Source organism: Furipterus horrens, unplaced genomic scaffold (assembly GCF_987537825.1).
Source record: "Furipterus horrens unplaced genomic scaffold, mFurHor1.1.pri manual_scaffold_2, whole genome shotgun sequence".
Lineage (NCBI taxonomy): Eukaryota > Metazoa > Chordata > Mammalia > Chiroptera > Furipteridae > Furipterus > Furipterus horrens.
The window spans coordinates 59,397,664-59,419,479 of NW_028327172.1; the positions used below are offsets into that span (position 1 = coordinate 59,397,664).

Below are 21,816 nucleotides of genomic sequence, written 5' to 3' on the forward strand. Positions count from 1 at the left end.
ATACTGTTCCAAGATCTTACCCTCCTACTGCAAAACCAAATGCCTCTTCCTTTCCAGTGGTCCACATTCAGGGCTAAAGAAATGTGATAACTAGTTCTTTTTGTATTGGTTGTAAATTTTCAAGAGAATGAATAGCACAGGTAAGCAAATTTTAGATACTCAAGATCAAAATCTATGACTTCAACCGTGGCTGGTGTGGCTTGCTTGGCTGGAGCTTCATCCTGTAACCAAAGGTGGTGGGTTCGATCCCTGGTCCAGGTGCACAGGATGCACAGTCCAGACACGTACAGGAGGCAACCAGTCAATGCTTCTCTCGCGTATCAATGTTCCTCTCCCTCCCTCCCTCTCTCTCTGAAAGCAGCAGCAACAACAACAGCAAAACTGTCCTTGGGTGAGGATTTTTTTAAAAAGAAAATATACAATTTCAGTGCTTGAAGAGTGGGTACCCAGAGAGGGAAAACCCAAGAAAGGAAAGCTGACACGTGGCAGCTTCCAAGCCTGTCACTATTCTGTCCCCCGCCCTGATGCAGGGCCTGGGACTGGCATCGGAGTCCAGGAGCACAGGCTGGGGAGGAAGAGTTCACTCCCCGCACCCTGGAGGAAACACCTGCCAGCTAGCCCCGGACCAGCTCCCAGTCGTGACGCTCACCCGTGAGTCAGGAGCAGGACAGCCATCCCCCTGAGCCCACTGGGCTGCCAAGGCCAGAGGGTGGATGTGGAAAACAAGGCCCTGTGGGCAGGACACCTGGTGCACAGACACTAGATGTGCAGACACAGCCACGAGTTTACACATCCTCATAAACACAGGCAGGGGGATGCATCCAGGTCCTGCAGTTCATCCGCTCCATTGCCCCCACCCCACTGCCACACACAGCTAAGATGGAACTATGGATGTTGACCCCCCTTCATAAGAAAGCTCTCACTCCCTCACTGAAAGTATAAGGCCTGCTTGTGCCCCCCTCCACCCGCCTTAATTCTCTCTCTGTCCTCCAACCCCCAGCCCAGTTCTCTCTACATGTGAATGTTCTGCTCCTCAGCTTGAGACATATTCCCATCACCTTTGCCTGAGAAACTAACTCCTACTCACCCTTCAAGACTCAGCTCAAGGGTTTCCCATCCCATGGAAGGCCCCACATCAGCTCCCGCTTCCCCAGTCTGGTTTGGGTGCACATCAGCTGCCTCCGCAGCCACCTGGGCTCTCGTCAGTTTTCTTACCACGCTGTGCCCCAAATGCCTCATTGGGTTGTTGGTCTCCCCAAGAGACGATAAGCTTTCAGAGGCAGAAACCATGTCTTATTCTCATTCCCCAGCTCCCAGCACAGTGCCTGGCACCTTGTAGATGCTTCATAAATGTTTGAAGAATGAATGAATGAAGTCTACACATGCAAGCTGACGTTCTCATAAGCACACCCACCCATTTGTGTGCGTTGATCCCACAGGCACTTCTTGATAGCATCCTGAGCATGCCACTTGTCTCAGAATCTGCTTTCCAGGGAACCAAGCTGTGCCAAATAATAATATTCTGTACACACATAGAACTTCAGGTCTGGAAAGTGTTTTTCACTAACACTGTCACACAACTTCCTTGTAAAACCCCCTCCCCCTTGTGGGGAGGACAGACATTGCTATCCCATGTCACTGATGAGGAGACTGAAGTTCAGGGGTTAAGTTTTGCTCCAGGTCACATAGCCAGACAGTCACAAAGCTGGGACTAGCTATTTCTGGATAATAATAATGGGAATCTAGTTATTTCTGACTCAGAACCCTCCACAACATCAAGCTGCCTCTTCTCCTTTGTGGAAGAGGTGGCGTGGCAAGTCTTCTTGCTAAGGGTTAAACTCCAGACTCCACATAAGTGTGAGGGATCACTGCTCCCCAGCATCCTGCTGCTCTCCTCACCTTTCTCATCACTTTCTCTAACTCCCAGAGTTTACAGACCCAAAGATGAAGCCTAGGGTCGGAAAGGTCTCGCCCATGTTGCCAGCTGATTAGTGATGGCTCCAGGACCAGCAGCCTGTGACGTGCATTCTCATTGCTGAGTGGGCAATTAGAAGACTGGTGAGGAGGTCTAGGATTAATGGGGCAACGTGGAAGATTAAGCTCGTGCTAGAATTGTCTCCAAATACAAAGTAAACAGAAATGAAACATAAGACTACACAGCCTTGCTCAAAACTGGAAAAGGCACCCCTGTGCGCACAGAACTGGAGAGGGCTGGGAGAAAGGGAGAGAGCAATCACAGAGGTGATCAGAAACCAAAACCATGCCACACGTGGCTGCTGGGGACACACCACCACAGCAATGAAGTGGCGTAGGCCGCAGCCAGCCAGTACAGATGATGGCTTTATACAAGCATCCCAGTCATGCTGGCAGTACGGGCTGATTATCAGTTGTGCTGTCAATACTATATCCATCTTACAGATGAGGGGAAAGAGGCTGTGAGGATTTAAGCCATTTGGCCAAGGCCACAAGCAGAAAAATGGGAATTCTGACCTAGGCTTGTCTCAATCCAATGTCTGGCTCTTAAATTCTGTGACTCACAAATGAAAACTTGAAAGCTTAAAAGTGGGAGGGGATGAAAATGGCCTGACAGACCCCACAGGCACCCCAAGGGACCATCTGCCCCTGGAGACTTGGCAGGACTGCCAGCAATGGACCAGTGGTCAGAATCCACTAGAACCCCGCACGTGGCCCAGGCTGGAATGAAAGTGAGACAGGGTCATTCTGCCCACTCTGAGCGTCAGCCTGGCCTCACATCCTCAATCAAAGGAGGAAAGATATGTCTAATGGTCTCACAATCCTGCCAGACTGAGCCCCGTGAGAGCAAGTCCATGCCTGGTGCTGACCAGGAGCTTGGGCGTGATTGGAAGGGTGTCCCAGCCAGTCCTGCTGTAACACACACACCTTGGGATCACTGCTCCCACGGGGCCAGCCACGGGGCCGCCCCAGCTGGAGGGCAGACGTGCTCCCCAGGGCTGCCCACGGTCTCCTGCCGCCTGCCCAGCTCAGACTCATGGAAAACCTCTGTGCCCCAGGCTGGTTCTCCGTGAGCTGTTGGGGCTGCACTGACTCATCCCTGGCAGCCTCTTCAGGAATTTTGGAAAAGGCAGAGGCTCATGTGACTTTGTTGTTTCAGCTGGGACCAGGTGAGCCTCCCTACTCTTAGAGGGGGAGCGAGACCTGGAGGTGGAAAGGCAATAGCAATGGACATGGTGGAGGCCGGGCCGGCCATGTCCTTCCAAAGCAGCAGGTCCGGGACGCTGCTGGCCTACTACCCGCAGGCCCCTGGTCTCCCCTCATAGCTGCCCACAGGGTGTGGCTGGGTCAGGAAGACCAGCTGGCTTGTCAGCTCCAGAGCATCCTCCAACCCCAGCAGCCCTCCCCGGCCTGCATTGCTGGCAGTCCTGCCACATCTCCAGGGACAGATGGCCCCTCAAGGTGTCTTTGTGGTCTGTCAGGCCATCGTCAGCCCCTCCCACTTTTAAGTTTTCAAGTTTTCATTTGTGAGTCACAGAGCTTAACAGCCTGACATTGGATCAAGACAAGCCTAGGTTGTCTGCTTGTGGTTTGGGCCAAAATGGCTTAAATCCTCACAGCCTTCTTCTCCTCATCTGTAAGATGGATATAGTATTGACAGCACAACTGATAATCAACTAGTACTGCCAGACTGACCAGGATGCTTTTATAAAACCATCATCTGTACCGGCTGGCTGCGGCCTATGCACTTCATTGTTAAGTATGTCTATCGTATCATCACCCTGTTTATGGCACTAGGTTGTTGTAAAGACTGTAGTGATGCAGGGGCAGGGACGGCCATGGAGCAGTACTCAGTGCTGGTACCCAGCCCTCATACCTCTCGTGGACTCCTAACAGTAGGCATGGGAAGAAGGAAGGGTGGAGAGCTGAGACAGAGAGGCTCTGGTGGAGGTAAGGGGAGGGGCCAGTGTGAGCACAGGACTGGGGGAGCCTGAGGAGGGAGGCAGGGCCCCACTTCAGCTCTCCCCACTTTCCACATATATCCTTGCAACCCAGGGAAGTACTCACATTTCTGTGAATTCTCTACCAGCTCTGTGATTTTGGATGTGCTGGTCCCTCTGCCTAGAACTCTTTTCTGCTCCTGGCTAATTTCTCTTTGTCCTTAAGGGCTCAAGCCTCACCTCCCTGCACTCAAGGCCAAATCTGTCCCCACCTTTCCCCGGAGCCCCAAAGGAAGTGACATTGGGCTGTGGTCACCCACTCTGCAGAACGTTTCAAAGCACCCCAGGGCTCAGATGCCCCATAGGAAAGGGGCAGAGGGGAGGAATGGCCTAGCTCTGAGGACTTTGTTCATCTGGTTTGTCCTGTTTATGAGAGGTGGGGTTATTTCTGGCTATCAGGGCTCACTGTCCCCTCTCCCTCCCCCCACCACACAAGCTGAGAGAATATTTTCTCTCCCCCACAGTGAAACTACCCCTGGTCTCTTCAACCTGATCTCTCCAGTCCCCAAATTTTCCTTCTCACTAAGTCCTGTGTCCCCAGGCTGTCGCAGCCCCGAGAGTCTAGAGTCTCGTGGATGTCGGTCGTCTGATCCTGGCTCTTCTGAGACAAACACCCCTTTGCTCCCATAGCCTGCTGATTCAATTAGGTCCCCAACGTGGAGAAGGTGGCAATTATTCCCTCAGGTTCCTTCCAAACTGTGGCAGAATAGGCCTAACCCCACCTTTGCCATGGGCCAGGAACTGCCTTCTGGAGGGTCCAAGGGCTCTAGAAAATTCCCCTCATGATACAGAAAGAGGGTTGAAGCAGTCAGAGAAGGCCTTTGCTTCATATCCAATAGGGAGAACTTGAACTTTCTGAACATTTATGCTGTGAACTACCTGTGAACAGAACCATTTCATTTGTCTTCCTTGCCCAAGGCCTAAGACCTAAACTGGTGAGGCCCCAGACCTGGCACTCAGGTGCTAATGGACAAACAAATAGTGCTAATTCTGAAGCAAGCCTGGCTTGTGGAGGATGCCCAGTGCCCCATGGTCCCAGGCCTCCAAGGCCACCTCCCCAGACCCCAAGGGAGCCCAACTCCCTGTCCTCCTTGGAGCCTGACCTCACCTGATAAACAGCTACTTCTTTCCCTTTTCTCCAGTAATCTGTTGTTTAGCATGGAAACTCCTTTAACTTTGTCAAATGTGACTACTAAAAGCAAAAGAAAAACACATTTTCAGCTCGTCCTCTGTGCATTTCCTGAGCCTACAACCTCCTCAGGAAATGTAATTATGGAAAGCTCCCCTGCAAAAAAAAAAAATTTGCTTTTCTTTCCTCATGAATGAGGAACAACCAGTCACGCTTTCTGCTGCCTGTAGCATTTATGGGCACAGCCATGTTCTAAAATATCCTTGGATTATCCCTGGGCTATTCTGGGGGTGGGGGCAGGGTTCCTCCAGAAAACTAAGCAGCTTCCTTCCTCTCCATTTTTAAATTCCTAACATGTTACCCAAGCATCCCCCAAAATGAAAGTCAGTGAGATACCTTTGTTTACCATACTTCATAATATGGGGTTTAAGTACTGCTGTGTTTCTTCTTGAGTCCTGGTCTATATTAGAATAACCTGACTTCAAAGGATTCTGAGGAAGAGCCCAGAAAGGTGATCATGAAGAAGTAGCCAGGGAGTGTGGGGTTCTGGAAGCCAAGTACCGAGAGTTTCCCAAATGGAAAATGAGCAACAGTGTACAATGCTACTGAGAGGTCAAGGACGAGGAGGGCTGAGGCCTGACCACACATTTGGCAAGGTGGAGGTGCCAGTGACTTGACAAGAGGTGGGGACAATCACTTGATTGGACTGGGTTTCAGGAACCAAGAAGAAAGGAAACGGAGGCAACGAGTAGATTCAGCTGTTTCGAAGAGTTTGGCTCTAAAGGGAAGTAAGAAATAGGGTGGGAACTACATAGCGTCAAGAGAAGGCTTTTTTAGGATGAGAGCCTTATGGCATATTTTTATGCTGATGGCAGTGATCCCAAAGAGAGGGAGGCATTGAGGATACAGAAAAAGAGGGAGAGAACTACAAGACAAATTCCTTGAGTGGGCAAAATGATAGCATGCAGCTCGCACACACCTGGAGGCAGCTTTCACAGGAGCAGCGACAGTCCGCCAGCTGTACGATGAGGAAAGGCCAAGCACGTGGACTTGGAGGCAGAGGGTTTATAGACTTGGTGGTGAGAGGTTTCAGGAGTTCTCTCCTGATAATTTCTATTTTGTTTGAAACTCACTTTCCACTTCAAAGAGGGGAGAAAAGGGAGACAATAGTACCTACTTCATAGTTGTTGTGACGATTCAATGAACAAATGCAGGTAAGCATGTCCATAGCACAGAGCCAAGGTCACAGAGAGAATGGTCATTAAATGGCAGTTGCCCAGTATCCTTATTGAAATCTTCAACTCTTTTCTATCAGAGTTCCCACTGGTTTGTGTTCTCCACCTCTTCCAGAGTCACAGCTGAAAACTTACACTCACTGCCTCAATTCGCTTCCCTCCCCCTCCTATACCTCCTGCCCCTCTCTCCTCCCCCAGGGAAATGCCACAAATGCCGCCCCTGCCACCTTCCACTTTAGAGTCAGGAGAGGCAGTCAGAGCTGCACGAGTGGCGGAGGGCTGGAACCTGTACCCGGGTTTCCCTGCCTGGCTTCCATCTGGATGAATGACAGGGACAAGCAACTGCCCTCTCTGTCCGCAGTTCCCTTTTCTGTACAACTGTTGGAGGCCACGCTCACCAGTCCCTACCCAGCACTGAACGTCAACACTGAATTATTCACCTTCCCATAACAGGCCACTTCTGTATTTCGCAGGCAAGCCATTATTCAACCTGCAGGTTCTAACCACAGAAGATATTTAATGCCCAAGAAGGAAAAAAGAACGTCAAGAGCAGTGGCTTTGGTAGCTTCGCTGATGAAATGTCTTTGGCACCATCTGGTGGCAGGTGCTTTGTACAGCTGATCCCTCCCAGGAGGCAGAAAGTGGACCTAAAATAGAATCCCAGGAGCAGAAAACTCCCTCTCTGTCCAATGGGGGGAATCTAGTACTTCACCTAGAGAAGCCCTCTAGTTCATTGGGTCTCAAACTTAAAAGGGCATATGAATCACCTGAGATCCTTTGGATTGCATACTGTGACTTGGAAGAGCAAATGAAAATGGGTTTTGAGAGGCAAAAAGATGGATGAGGTTGTTTTTGGGAGATGGAAAAATGGGGAAGAGCCACCACAATAAGTGGACTTTGAGAAAATAATGGACAAAGGGTATTCGGGGATTTGGGAGGAGGGCCATACCATACAAATCTCACCACCTCTGTAAGTGATTTAAGTAACTATTTAAATCACTTTTTGACACTTTCTGGATAGCAGGTTGGTGTCCCCCCCCCCTTTTTTTTTTCTTTTTAATCCTCACCCAAGGATAGGTTTATTGGTTTTAAAGAGAGAGGAAGTGGGAAAAAGAGAGGGATATAGGGAGAAGGAAAACATCGATGTGACAGAGAAGCATCAATCAGTTGCCTTCCATCCCTGCCCCAACTGGGGATCGAACCTGCTATGTAGGTATGTGCCCTAGCCGGGAACTAAACCCACAATCTTGTGGTGTTCAGGACAATGCTGCAACCAATTAAGCCAACCAGCCAGGGCAGGTTAGTGTTCCTTTCAAACGCAGTACAGAGATGAGCCTGGCCATGACATAGTCCAGCTTTATTCAGGTTAGATAAAAAAGTACGTAGATATCAGGAAAAAAGGGGGGTACTGATAATGGTGCCTGGGGAAAGTAGAGAATGCCTAGTGGAGGAAATCATGTGAGCTGAATCTTAAGGAATAAATAATGAACTGCAGAAGGGTCCTACAGATGGTGAGAACAGCTGGGGCAAAGTACAGATGTGGAAAAAATAGAAGTGGCCTCAGGAAATGATGACAACAGATACATAGAGAGTACATGCAGAGTAATGAAGCTGCAAAGGTGGGTTGATACTAATAATATACTTTTCTGTAACTGAGAGTATCATGAACAACTTTTTTATAAGAGTCATCACACTTGTAGTCATTTCATAGCTTCTTTCTTTCTGAAGAAAGAATGAACCTATTTTATTACCAATGATATCCTTCTTTGGTACCCCAGAGTCTGGTACATAATTGATGCTCAGTAAATGAATAAATGCAATGGTTTTGAAACAATGCATTTAGCTACTGATTGTGTTATAGTTATTTGTGCCCAAGCCTTGGTAAACTGGAGGTCTCTGAGTGTAGGGTGCCTGCTGAGCTCCTTCGGGACCCTCGGACAATGTTAGGAAGCCCTGTAGTCCTCAGCCCTGGCTCTGGGGCCCTGCTGACATTCCAGCAGTCCCTCCAGGTCACAGCTGTGTGAAGGCTGGAGAGCCTGCACCTCATCTTCTGGGGAGTATATCCCTGACTTCTGGCAGCCACAGTGGTGAAGTTGCATTTATCGGGCTCTGTTCGCTGTGCCCCCATCTCAGCCGACCACAGAGCCTCTAAGCCAGGCACAAATCCAACCCATGCTCTGGGAAAAGGCCTCACCCCAGAGCTACCAAAACACAACCCCTGGAAAAGAGAAAACAGAAAATTCACTCATATTCCCACCCTGCAACCCCTAGTATTTTGTAGTTTCTTTCAGATTTTCTGTGTGTATCTTTTTTACAATTAGAATCATGATATGCAGACTATTTAAGGTTCTCCTCCTTCGTACTAACCCAGTGAAGCGTAGTTCAGGGGTTAAGAGCACAAGCCCTAGATTCCTAAAGCCTGATTCCCTGGGTTCAAAACCTCATTCTAGACTTCCGGCCAAGATGGAGGCTTAGACGGACACGCTAGGTCTCCCTCTACAACTAGAGAGGAATACAACTACTTCAAAACAAAGGATAACTAGAAATTCCAGAAAATAAAACTACACGGAAGTCCAACATATGAAGTTATAAACCAGCGGTGCCATTTGGGCAGGTAAGAGTTAAAGAGGGCAGTGCTGTTTGCGGTTGCACCCGGAGCGGCAGGCGGCGAAGAATCGCGGCTACGCAAGCCCCTGGCGGTGCGCGACCCCGGCGAGGAATCCCGGCTGCGGCCAAGCCCCTGGCGGTGAGCGACTCCGGCGCTGGGGAGAGCGGCCGCCGCATCGCCTTGAACAGTGAGGCCCAGGGGGGCGGGAGGACGGATCCCGGTCTCCTAGCTGAATAACTGTGTGAATCCATCTTGGACCCCGCCCCCAAAGAAAGCACCACAGGGCTGCGAAATAGGTCGCGGACAGGCAGGCGCCGGTCGCTGATTTGTGACGCACACAGGCACTGCCCCCGACAGCCGGCCCAAGAAAACAAAACGCATCTGTCAAAATGAGGCAGACAACTATAGAAATCCCGGTAGCACAGCTCACCAGGCAGCAGATAGAGAACTTGACAGATGAACAGATAAGAAACCTGTCAGAGGCTCAGTTCTGGGCCATTGTTATCAGGTGGCTTACAGAATTCACAAAAGAGCAAGAAAAAGATAAGAAAGAAGCGAAAAACTTTCATAACGAAAGGAACAAAACCGTATACGAGACAGATGATGAGAAAAAAAAAATCCAGAGTTCATTTCAACAAACTGGAATATGGAGAAGGAACAAGCAGTCAACCAATGCAGCGAGAGGAAATGGGAAGCAACAATGAGAGGATCAGAAATCTCTGGGACAGCTATAAAAGGCCCAACATAAGAATCATTGGTTTGCCAGAGAATGAGGAAGATGAACTAGAACTTGAAAAATTGAGTGAAAATATAATAAAGGAGAACTTCCCAGACTTGGGGAAGGGAATAGACTTGCAGCTCCAGGAAGCAAGGAGAGTTCCCAAGAGACTGGACCCAGGGAGAACCACTCCAAGACACATTATAATCAAAATGTCAAAAATTAAAGATAAAGAGAGAATCTTAAAAGCAGCAAGAGAGAAGAAAAGAATTATGTACAAAGGGGTCCCAATTAGACTATCAGCTGACTTCTCAAGGGAAACCCTACAGGCAAGAAGAGACTGGCAAGAAATATTCAAAGTAATGAAAATCCAAAACCTACAACCACGAATACTCTATCCAGCGAAATTGTCATTCAGAATAGAAGGACAGAGAAAGTGTTTCCAGGACAAAATAAAACTGAAAGAGTTCATTAGATCCAAACCACTGTTATATGAGATGTTAAAGGGACTGGTTTAAAAAAACAGAAGCTAGGGAGATGAAACAAAGGCAAACTAAATAGGCAACGAGAGTGGAAAAGGAACTGTGGGTACGGGAAGCATATTGAGGGGAGGTCAACAGGGAGGGGGAATGGGGAAAGGGAGGGAGATGATATAGGAATTGGGGATCAAGGTAGGAGGGAATGGAATAGATGGAGAGAGGTTGGGAGGAACTGTATGCACAACTAATGGACATAATCTAAAAGGGGGGGACAACTGGAGGGAGGGGGGCCACTGGGTGGAGGGGAGCAGAGGGAAGGGAAATTGGCACAAATGTAATATTTTAATCAATAAAAATGATACATTTGATGGTAAAAAAAAAAAAAAAAAAAAACCCTCATTCTACTATGTGATCTTGGACAATTCGGCAAACTGCTCTGTACCTCATCTTCCCAATCTGTAAAATAGGATTAGCAAATAATTTACATTCAGACATATAATCCTGGCTGGTGTGGCTCAGTGGATTGAGCGTCGGCCTGCGAACCCAGTGTCTCTGGTTCGATTCCCAGTCATGGCATATAACTAGGTTGCACATCAGGTCCCCAGCTGGGGGTGCGTGAGAGGCAACCACACAGTATTATTTCTCTCTCTCTCTTTTTCCTTTCCCCTCTCTCTAAAAATAAATAAATAATATTTTTTTAAAAGACATATAAGGGGGCTCATGGTCAGGAGCCAAGATGATGGAGGTGGCCAGAGTAACCTTGAGGTACCCGTTCCAGCCACAGCCCTTGTGAAGCTTGCCTGCAGACCTGTTGGGGGCCCACACAGCTGCAGCCACAGCTCTCCAAATCAAAAAATTTGCCATCTACCATTGGGACCCAGACAAAACTGGAGATAACCTTCACATGCAAACTTATGAAGTTGATTTTAATAAATATGGTCCTGTGGTGTTGAATGCTTTAATCAAGAGCAGAATGAAACTGATTCTACCATGACCTTCCGAAGATCATAAAGAGAAGGTGTCTGTGGCTCCAGCGGAGGCAACACTCTAGATGGCACCGAAAGATGGACACCAACATCAACAAAGGCTCAAAAAAAATCTACCCTCCTCCATGTGTGTGTATGTGATCAAAGATATTGTTCCTGATTTGAGCAACTTCTATGCTCAGTACAAATCCATCGAGCTTTATTTGAAGGAGAAGGTGAATCCCAGGAAGGCAAACAGCAGTATCTGCGGTCCACAGAAGGTCAGGAGAAACTACATGGACTGTATGAGTGCATTTTCTGTGCCCACTGCAGCACCAGTGGCCCTAGCTACTGGTGGAATGGGGACAAATATTTGGGACCTGCGGTACTTATGCAGGCCTATCACTAGATGATTGACTCCAGAGACAGCTTCACAGAGGAGCGCCTGGCCAAGCTGCAGGACCCCTTCTCACTGCCACACCATCGCGAACTGCACAAGGTCCTGCCCCAGGGGGCTGAACCCAGGGAAAGCTATTGCTGAAATCAAGACTGTGATGGCAACCTATTAATACAAGGAAAAGAAAACTTCAGCTTAATTGTTCTCATGATAAATGTGACTTGTAACCAGTTCAGCTGAACATGATTTACATCTAATTTGAGTTCCTTCAAAGGCCTTGATTATCCATAAATACAGCATGTATAATAAAAATGTTGAGAAATAAGAAAGACATGAAGGACTATACTAACTTCAAAGCATTTTCTATGTTGCTACACCATCTTTATAATGGTCATTTTTAATGGCTGCAGTATAGTCTACTGAGTGTCTACTCCAGCTAATTTAGTTTCTTACATGTTTATTTCCAGTCATTCTTTATTATAAATAACAATGTCATAAATATCCTAGGACACACATTTTGGATTTTTCCATACATAGATTCCCAGAAGTAGAAGCAGGAGGTCAAAAGGCAAAAACATTTTATGCCTTTGGTCTATATTGGGAAGAAATAGTTTTCCAAGAAGGGTTGTAGTTCTTTAAAATGCAATGTATCCTGGAATCTTTAACTTTTCACTGCTTCTTCACCAGCCTTAGATAACATCAATTTCTTTGATTTGTGCGACTTTAACAAACCATAAATAGTCTCACTTTAATTGCCTTTTCTTGGATCATCATAGAGGCCTATCATTGCCAGTTTTGATTACTTTTATGTGAACTCTGTCAGGCAAGGTCTGCACCATTTGCTTTAACAGAGAAAATTTAATATAAAGAATTGTGAATTATGTATTAAAGAATTGAAAAGCCAAAAAGAAACAGTAAGGATCTGCTATTACCCCTGAGGCTGGGGGAACAAAGAAAGATGAAGTGACTGCTGGCCAGCGTTTATGTCTCTGAGGGGCACGCTACAAGGCTAGTTCTGTAAGTGATGGACAAATGGCAAACTGGATTCAGCTGCTGCTTCTGGAACAAACTGCTGCTGTAGAGGTGAAAAACCAAGGCTGTGGGGTTGCCAGGTTTAGCAAAAACAAAACTCAGATGCAGTTATATTTGAATTTCACATAAATAATGAATAATTTTTTAGAACATTTATGCTATTGCATGGGACATACACTAAAAAATTATTTATTCTTTATCTAAAATTTAAATTTAGCTGAATGTCCTACTTTTTACCCAGCAATCTTGCAAGGCAAGATTGGTGCTGGAAAGTTTTCTTTCCCCCAACCCAGCCTTTCAGTCGCCTTCTGGCGCCCCCTATTGGTAGGTCCAAGCATAGAGTTGGCCAAGCTGGAATGGTTTGTAGACAAAGCAGAATAAAGAAGAGTGGGTTTAAAGCTGGGAAACAATTACTCGTAATTGGCACACTCCACCCTTTCAGCTATTCAGCATCCATACACATTGTTCTATAAACTGGTACTTCCAGACAACAACAAAACAACTCCAACAACATGCCTAATGAAATGCAACTATTCTTCCAACAAATGAAGACATTCTCACCTTCTCCCTGAAATGGAGAGAAGCAGTCTCAAAAGTCACTTAATGCATCTCTGGAAGATAGTCACACTATCCATCTCTGGGCAGGATTAACTACTCTAAAAACTCAGTCGCAGTCATGCTTGCAAATTCTGTTACTCAAAGACTAAATTATAGAATTAACCACCAAGAAAATTCATATAAAATAATAAATGGAAGAAGGAAGAATAAATAATAAATTAACTAATATATAGCATTATGTGTAATCACATAATAATAAAATAAAAAGCATGCATGGCTGCTATATTCTTTATCTCTGTAACCAGTCATAAAGCCAGAATTGACATTTATAAATTTCTTCCCATTCCATGTTTTCTTGTCCTCAGAAAGGACTTCAGCTTGCCAGGATTATTTACCTAGCAGGGTGACCCAAACCTTCATTTCTGAAGGATCTCAATCCTAGTGGTCCTGCCTCAGTTCAGTTGCAGTGGTATTTATTAACATTTACTATTGAGCATGGAATTACTAAGATACACCTCAGAGGATGCCCTGGGTTCAGATATAGCCCTCCCTTCCCCCAGTTTCCCTTGGTTATCAGGATGAATCACCACAGCCAGTAAAGTAATCCTCTTCTTTGCCCATTGGTTTTCTGGTAAAAAGAGCACCAAATGGCCAGATGGAGTCTCAACTCCCAGTTCAGTAGAACCATGTTATGAACTCTAATGGAAGCATTTGTTTCTTGGGAACCTTGGAAACCAAGACCTTCAATTCACAGAGCACAGAATTGAAGAGACGGGAAGCAATAATTCTACAAGTGAGTTGTTAGGTGAAATGGTAAGAGCAGCTACTCCCACATCAACACCTAGATTTCCAGAACCAAGCATTCTGGCTATGGGAAAGGATGCACAACGCATTGCTTGCTAAGTCAAATTATATATTGCATTCTGTAATACAGAACCTCACCATCTCCATAGTCTTAAGTCTTAAGTCTTCAGTAGCCTATTCTACTGATATATTAGTCCAGCTTCTCCTGGTTGATAGATCACGTGTCAAGACCACTGAATCCATGGGCATGAGCCCATTGCTGCACTTCTATTACTCTGAAATGAATTCGTTGATTAGAAGCCTGGTTGTCTGGAATATATCAGGATAGTGAATAGGCATCCCAAACATCCACAGATGATAGCACTGATAGAGCATTACAGACAGGGAAGGAAAATCCATATCCAAAATATAGGTTTATTCCACTGAGGACAAATATCTTTCCTGTCCATAATGGAAGGGGTCCAATGTAATCATCCTTCTGCTGCCAGCTGGATGGTCCTCCAAAGGACTGGTGCCATATCAGGAGCTCAACACTGCTCTCTGCCATTGACAGGTTAATCATTGGCAGTAACAGTAGCAGCACTGGTGAGAGGAAGTCCATGCATAGCCTCCATCCTTGTTACCATGGCTGCTTTACACATAAACCCATTGAACAAGCTCTAGGTGACTGGGGGAAGGTGCTGACTGACATACATAGGACATGCCATGCTGTCCACCTGCCTATTAAGAACCTATTTTCACTCTGCCCTCCAGTGAGCACAAATATCTACATACTCTGTACCTATTCCAAGAGGTCCATCCACACACCCCTTCCCAGACTTCCTCATCATCAATCTTACTGTTTTGTTTTTTTAAGTCCCTGACCATCCAACTAAACCATTAGCAACTGCCCATGAACCAGTGAAGTTCTAGACATCTCTTGGACCAAAGTGGACAACCAAATTTTCAATTTGAAGTCATGTCCATTGGAAAGATTTCCTTTATCAACACCCTTACTGTATACAGAATTAGGGCTGTGAGCTGATGGCGGCATATCATTAAGAACAATCTGTAAACCAAGTCCAAATTGTTTTCTCCAGCTGTTATGAGGAATTCCCATTGAGGCCTTAGGTGTGGGTTAAGCAAGAACAAGGCATGCAGCAGGAGTAGATGTCAAACAAACCTGAGCCACCTGCTCCTGTAACTTGTACCTTCTGATCTTGCTCAAGACGTTTGATGATGGTATGCTTCCAGGCACAGCTAACCTTGTGGCTGGGTGGATAAGATAAGCAGTTCAGATCACTTGGTTAGTTTGTGGCCTAATTTTAATATGTTTTTATTCACTTATCCCTTAAAGGATTTCTATGAGGAATACACTTTGTTTTGGATTCTGTTATATTGGTAAATGGTAGTAGTGGCAGCACCTGACTCTCTGATCTCCTCTCCCAGGGCAGAGTAACAATCTAGGGGCTGTTTCTCAAAATAACAGTTACCTGCAAAAGAAGGCATGAATTTGCTCTAAAAACATTTGTGCCTTAAAGCTTGACTTCTAGAAGAGCTAAGGAAAGTGGTTTGTTCCACCACAGGTCCTAGGCATGGGGAATTCTGCCAATGGCCTTCTCTTGGGAGTTGGGACCCAGTGACCCGAGGCTGATCTGTCCACTCTGTTGCAGGCACAGCCTCCGTCGCTGTGGCAGGGATCCTGGCTGCTCTGAGAATCACCAAGAACAAGCTCTCCAATCACGTGTTTGTTTTCCAAGGTGCAGGTGAGGTAGGTGCCATCAGGAGCTCTCTACAGTTGTTCCAGTAGGAGAATAAGAATGGGTGGAGGGCTGTCAAGGTGGGGAGGTGTTCTGAGGTTCTGAGAAGAGGAAGAAGATGGGTGCATTGTGATAATTGCAGCAGCCTGGGCCCCAACATCTGGGTGACTCAAGGCAAGGATTTAACTGCGTCTCCTGGAAGTAGGGAGGAAGGAGAGAGAGAGGATCTTGGTGAAGTATCTGATCAATACTGAGTAGCTGTTTGCCCTGTGTCTAAACATTCACCACATAATACCTCCCAGGCAGCCATGGGCATCGCCCACCTCCTTGTCATGGCCCTAGAGAAAGAAGGCATACCCAAGGCAGAGGCCACGAGGAAGATCTGGATGGTGGACTCCAAGGGACTCATTGTCAAGGTACTATCAATGTGGAGACCTGGAGACTTCCTGACACCTTCAGCTATTGAGGTCTCCAGGGTGCAAACTGCTCAGACAGAATTGAGGGCAAAAGGAGGACAATGCCCTAACCTCCAAAGAGTCATTACAAAGTAGCCTTACTTGCTTTTGTGCAACCGCTTTGAATGTGCGTGCAGGTGAGTGTGCCCCCTCCACCCTTTTCTCCCGCACTTGCTGCCTTGCACTAACCTCCAGCCATAATGAATCACAGCTGCCCAAAAGTAACATGCAGCCTCTTCCACGTTTCTGTGCACTTGTTCCTCTGCCTGAGCTGCCCTTCTCTCTTTTCTCTCACACCCACTCTCAGTCCCACACGCCCCATCCATTTCCTCCTTAATCTTCTGATTTAGCTCAAATGTTACCTCCTCCAAGAAGCTTTCTCTGAGCATCTAGGTCTCAATTCATTACATGCATGTTCATGTAGCCCCCTCCCCATAAACTGTACTTACCACATGGTAGGGCAGTTACCCCTTTACTTGTCTGTCTCCCCACTACACTATGTAGTCTTGATGTCAATGTCTGGCATATGGCAAGTGCATAACAAATGTTTGAGATGTGAGTGAGAGAATGAATGAGAGTGACAATCCAGCTTCTGACCACAATACGGTGATGGGGCACAATGGATGACCTCCTCCCTTAGGACTTCACTCAGAGCTCCATGTTTTAATTCCCAGAATTCACTAACACAGAATGGCAGTGAGAGATTTTAAAAAAAAAAAGAAAAGAAAACATAAGAGATAGGAACAGGGGAAGTATGTGGGACCACCAACCAAGGGTAGCAGAGACCTGCCTATTGTTTCACAGAGAGCCAGACTTCTGCTGGCAGGAACTGAAGCCTGGAGACCCCTCCTGCCACCCCAGGTCATTCCAGAGCATAATCCAGGCACAGGGAGAGGCTGCCACTTCCCTCTTGCCCATCTCCCCACATCATTTTGCTAACACCATTGAGCTCACCTCTACTAAAAGATATCTCAAAGCCGATGTCTTCACTCTGGTTCTCATGAGGACAGCTAATCCAAAGGAGTCATCAGGAGCATTGGTACCCATTTACCAGCTTGTCTTCCACCAACTCCTGTTTGCTGAAACGGAAGGAATCTGGTGGCTTGGCACCGCCAGTCACTGTAAGCCTGTTCTGGAGCTCAGCCTGGTATCGTCCACAAGGAGGTTAATGGCTCTTATAAAATGCATTCAAATTAGCTCCCTGACCTTAGGTGGCTCAGGTCCCATCCCTCATCTGGGATACCTTGGGTGCTGGGTACCTTAGGACCAAGGGTCTTGGTCGGACTCAGGCACTTCCTGAGGGCATTTCAATCTGGCCCAGGAACCATGACCCTAACAGGTCAAAGAAAGGCTTTGTAGATTCTTCATATATGGTTTGGATTAGATAAATGCACCATACATGCACACGCACTAAAAATCCTTAGGTTCTACCAGGAAATCTAATCAAAAGGACAAGCCCCAAGGCTTCTGATAGCTCAAACCAAAGCACAGGGCTCAACAGGAAATGCTCTCAGAGTCTCCAAATGCACCCATGCCCCTGCCTTGCAGTTCTCACCACCACAGCTGCTTTGTGTTCTTCCTTTTGCCACAGGGGAGAAGCCACCTGAACCATGAGAAGGAGATATTTGCCCAGGACCACCCTGAAGTAAACTCCCTGGAGGAGGTGGTGAGGCTGGTGAAGCCCACGGCCATCATAGGTAGGAGGAGGGGGGCAGTCCACTGCCCAGCCCAGCTAACCCTCTTGACTTGCAGGTGGAGACTGAGGCTCAGCAAGCAGGCAGAAGTGGCCTATGGAAACACAGCTCTTTCCCCTATTCCATGTCCAGTTCAATGCCACAGACGTTTATTGCATGACTACTATATAAAACCCATAGAACTAAGGCAAAAAGTTGGGGCTTAATGAATGCAGAGTTATACAGTACAGTGGAAGAGTACAGGCTGGTCTCCAACCAGGATGAAATGAGCATTCCTCCTCGAGGTGGGGATGCTGGCATCCCTCCTTGCACTGGGAGAGTAGCCTACAATAAAGAACAATGCCCAGAAATGACTTCACAGCTGCAGCCTAACTGGACATGAACCTGAAGAGGACCAGCGGTCCCTCAGGGATCAGCAGGAAGTCTCCTCCATCGCTGTGGCAGACACCACCCATGGGCCTCCTGAGTCTCTCGTGTTGCACTTAGTATTTCCCCCACCACTACCACCAGGAGAGGAATGGGTGTTCATAGAGAATAGGCATCCCCACTACCCACCTTTTCCCTGTAGGTGTTGCTGCCATCGCAGGAGCCTTCACGGAGCAGATTCTGAGGGACATGGCCTCCTTCCACGAGCGCCCTATCATCTTTGCCCTGAGCAACCCCACCAGCAAGGCCGAGTGCACGGCTGAGAAGTGCTACCAGGTCACTGAGGTCAGCGAGGAGTCCTTCCTTCCCCAGGCTGAGAGGACATAGTAACAATGACTATGAGTAACCCTATGAGGGTAAAAAGAAATCCCCATATTGCTGATGAGCAAACTGAGGTTCAGAAAGGTGAAGCAACTTGCCCAAGGGCACAGAGCTAGTAAGGAGTGGAGCTGACCCTCAAATCCAGGTCTGACTTCAAAGCCCAAGTTCTTACCATTGCTCATACTATCCAAGGTTCTTCTAATAACATGGAGCTTTGACCAGAACTCAAGGCACTTGCAGATTCTAGGCCATATACATACCTGTCATGTCCTGGGTTGGCCCGCCCAGGAGGTAACAGGTAAAAAAGGTATACTTTCCCCTTTCAGCAGTTTCTTGGTTACCAAGAAACTCACTGGGGCTAAGCTTTCTGGTCAAATGAATAAATGCAGTGTGCTCAGCACAATGCTGAACATTTGGGAGAGGATGAAGAAAGGCCCAACATTTGAGACACAAACATAGGCCACCATTATGGCCCCAAACCAATCTCCAAGCATTGTCTCTGACTTTCTTCCTGCCTCCAGGGCCGAGGGATCTTTGCCAGTGGAAGTCCTTTTAAGAGCGTGACTCTGGAAGATGGCAGGACCTTCATTCCAGGGCAGGGAAACAACGCCTATGTGTTCCCTGGAGTGGCTCTGGGAGTCATTGCCGGTGGGATCCGGCACATCCCAGATGAGATCTTCCTCCTGACAGCAGAGGTATCACTGTCCCTGCTCCCTCACCACCTCCCAATAGGGCCTGTGATCTACCTCAGGTCCTACACCAGACCCCCAAAGATTTCTTCTCTTGTCTCTTCTACCCACCTGCCCCCAGCCCTGGCAATGGATTCCTAAAGTGTTTGTGCTTCAGGCTTCTCTTAAAATCACTTTGAAGCTTTAACTTCTCTCAAAACACACACAAGGTTTTTAAGGGGGTTAGGAAATAGTCAGTGGGAGAGGTGTTAACAGAGGCACCGACAGTGAGGAGACACCCCCTGTACTGCTCCCTGCCTTCTGGCAGTGCATCTAGATGCCTAGAACAGAGGAGATGCCACCAAAGACATCTGAAACTCTGGGCCTGTGGACATGATAGGCCATGGATTCTTCCAGCCACATATCTTGACCACGTGACTGGGGTGACTGCTGGCAGAATAAGCTCACTAGGGCAGCTTTCTGTAAGGAAGGGGATGGGCTGCATGTCTGTCTGCCTGCTCTGAGTAACTGGATCTTGAACACAGATGTGGAGGTGGGGGGGGGGGTGCCCCTGCTCCAGGTGTCTCACTAGAAAAGCCCCCAGAAGGGATCTTTACTAGACACAATGAAAACAATGAAAGAACCATTAAGAATGACAGCCACATTCATAATGGTTATTAGTAATAACAGTTACAGTTATTATTAGTTACAGCTGATGCTTGTCAGATGCTTAGTAAATGTCAGGCACATCACATTCAACCTCACTTTGTGGCATAAAAACGTCTATGTTGGGAGGTTAAGCCAACCAAAGCTATATACAAATTCTAAATATATTTATCCCAGACAAAGCTCCAAAGGCTCTACTGTGATCTCTGACATCCATTTGCATTTCCCCTTTACCATTGCCCTGGTGAGAGACCAGAACCAACAAGACATGGAAGTGACTTCCACACAGCCCTATTCAGCCCCACTTAGAGCTGAGTCCCACGAGGGACCACCAGGTTCCTTCTTACTACATCCTGGTGATTGAGAGCCAGTTCTGCGTGGCCATGCCTGTCTACTGGATGTTTTCTAGCCTCCCCCGAACTATGTGCACACTAGCTATGGCTTTGTACTGTGGTTCTCTGTTTGTATTTGTTCTCGTTGCTATGGCCTGTGGTGGTGGTGGCTGTCCTATGGCCGTGGGCAGAGCTGTTTCAAACTACCTTTGGTTAGAAAGAGTCACTTCCTGCGTGAAATCTGCCTGAAAGCAGATTCCCCCATTGTGCAGGAACATGGTTGCTAGAGCCTTTCTATGTCACCCCCAGAGACATCTGCACCCTCTTGCCCCACCCCACTTCCATGCTCTGGGACAGTGCAGCTCCATAGTTTCATGAACAGCGTCCATCTGACACACAGGAATGTCTCTTCAATCTACTTATTAATCACCTGCTATTAGGACAAGGTCCCTCCCCTCTTGGAGCTGACAGTCTGGTCTTCAAAGGCCTGACAAGTTATATTTCTGAAAAGGGTGCTTTTAGTTAAGACAATTTAAGTTGAATCTGTTTTTCCTATGAAAAAACAATATTTTTAGGAGACTTACATGCACTAATGTATTTCACCCTGACAACTCTGTAAATAAGTATAGTGATTATTCCTATGTCGTAGACAAGGAAAGTGAGGCACAGAGAGCTGAAGTAACTTGCTCAAGGTTGCTGGGCATGGGAGAAATGACAGGAGGATGACCCCAAGCAATGTGACTCCAAGCTGCAGCAGAGCATCCCAGTGCCCAGCATCTCAGAAGTGACCGCACATACATGATATAGTTCTTCACCCTGCAGTATAACCTTCCCAAATGCAGATCTAGCCTTGGGACATCAGTCCATCTCACACACCTCCACAAAGAGAATCCTTCCAAACCCGAAGCAGGCCAAGGCCCTGTCTTCACTTCAGACCTACATATGGCTCCTCGGTGCTTACAGGGTCAAGTCCACATTCCTTCACACAGTTCTTTATTAAGCACTTCATCACCAGACCTTCTCTTCCTTTTGAGCCTCCCTTTTAGCCTTACCCTACCATCTACCTATCCAGGTACCATCTACCTATCTCACACTCTTGCTCTCTCTTGCTCCTTCTTCTCTCTAATCTCCAAGAACTTGCATGTGCTGGTCCCCCTCCTCTTTTCAAAAACAAACTTGATCCTTGGTCTTAGCTTCAGTCACTTCCCCTGGGAAGCCTTTCTGACACAGGAAAAACTGGGGCTAGCCTCCTCTGTGTGTATTATGTCCCTCTCCTTGCCTTCACCTCATTATAATTGTTATAATTGCCCACTGACATCAGTCTCCCATAGGGAAAAGACTCTGGCTCCTCCACTGTGGATCCTCAGCCCCTAGCACAGAACGTGGCACATCATAGGGCTCAGTGAACTTTTGACTGAATGGAAAGGAGAGATAGGAATGTGAGAATGAGGGAGTGTCTGCCAAACTGAGGCAACACTGACTCTTTGCCTTGCCCATTTGGGATACACAATTCTCAGAGAGTGTCATGGCTTTTCCCAAATTTAAATTGGACACAAGATCTTGTGGGAGTAGAATTGGAGTCAACACATGGCAGAGGCTCCTCTGCAAGGCTGGCT

At 47.2% G+C, this 21,816-nt stretch overlaps 1 protein-coding gene and 1 pseudogene across 1 annotated transcript in view; both read left to right on the forward strand.

Moving 5' to 3' along the window:
* Positions 1-21,816, forward strand: part of ME3 (malic enzyme 3) — a 200,044-nt gene that overhangs the window by 175,862 nt on the left and 2,366 nt on the right. Inside the window, exons 8-12 of the mRNA XM_090265758.1 lie at positions 15,552-15,649; positions 15,941-16,054; positions 17,685-17,790; positions 18,356-18,498; positions 19,056-19,229. Coding sequence (XP_090121884.1) covers positions 15,552-15,649; positions 15,941-16,054; positions 17,685-17,790; positions 18,356-18,498; positions 19,056-19,229 — 635 coding nt within the window. The remainder of the gene's footprint in view (positions 1-15,551; positions 15,650-15,940; positions 16,055-17,684; positions 17,791-18,355; positions 18,499-19,055; positions 19,230-21,816) is intronic.
* Positions 3,201-11,704, forward strand: LOC150018644 (succinate dehydrogenase [ubiquinone] iron-sulfur subunit, mitochondrial pseudogene; annotated as a pseudogene).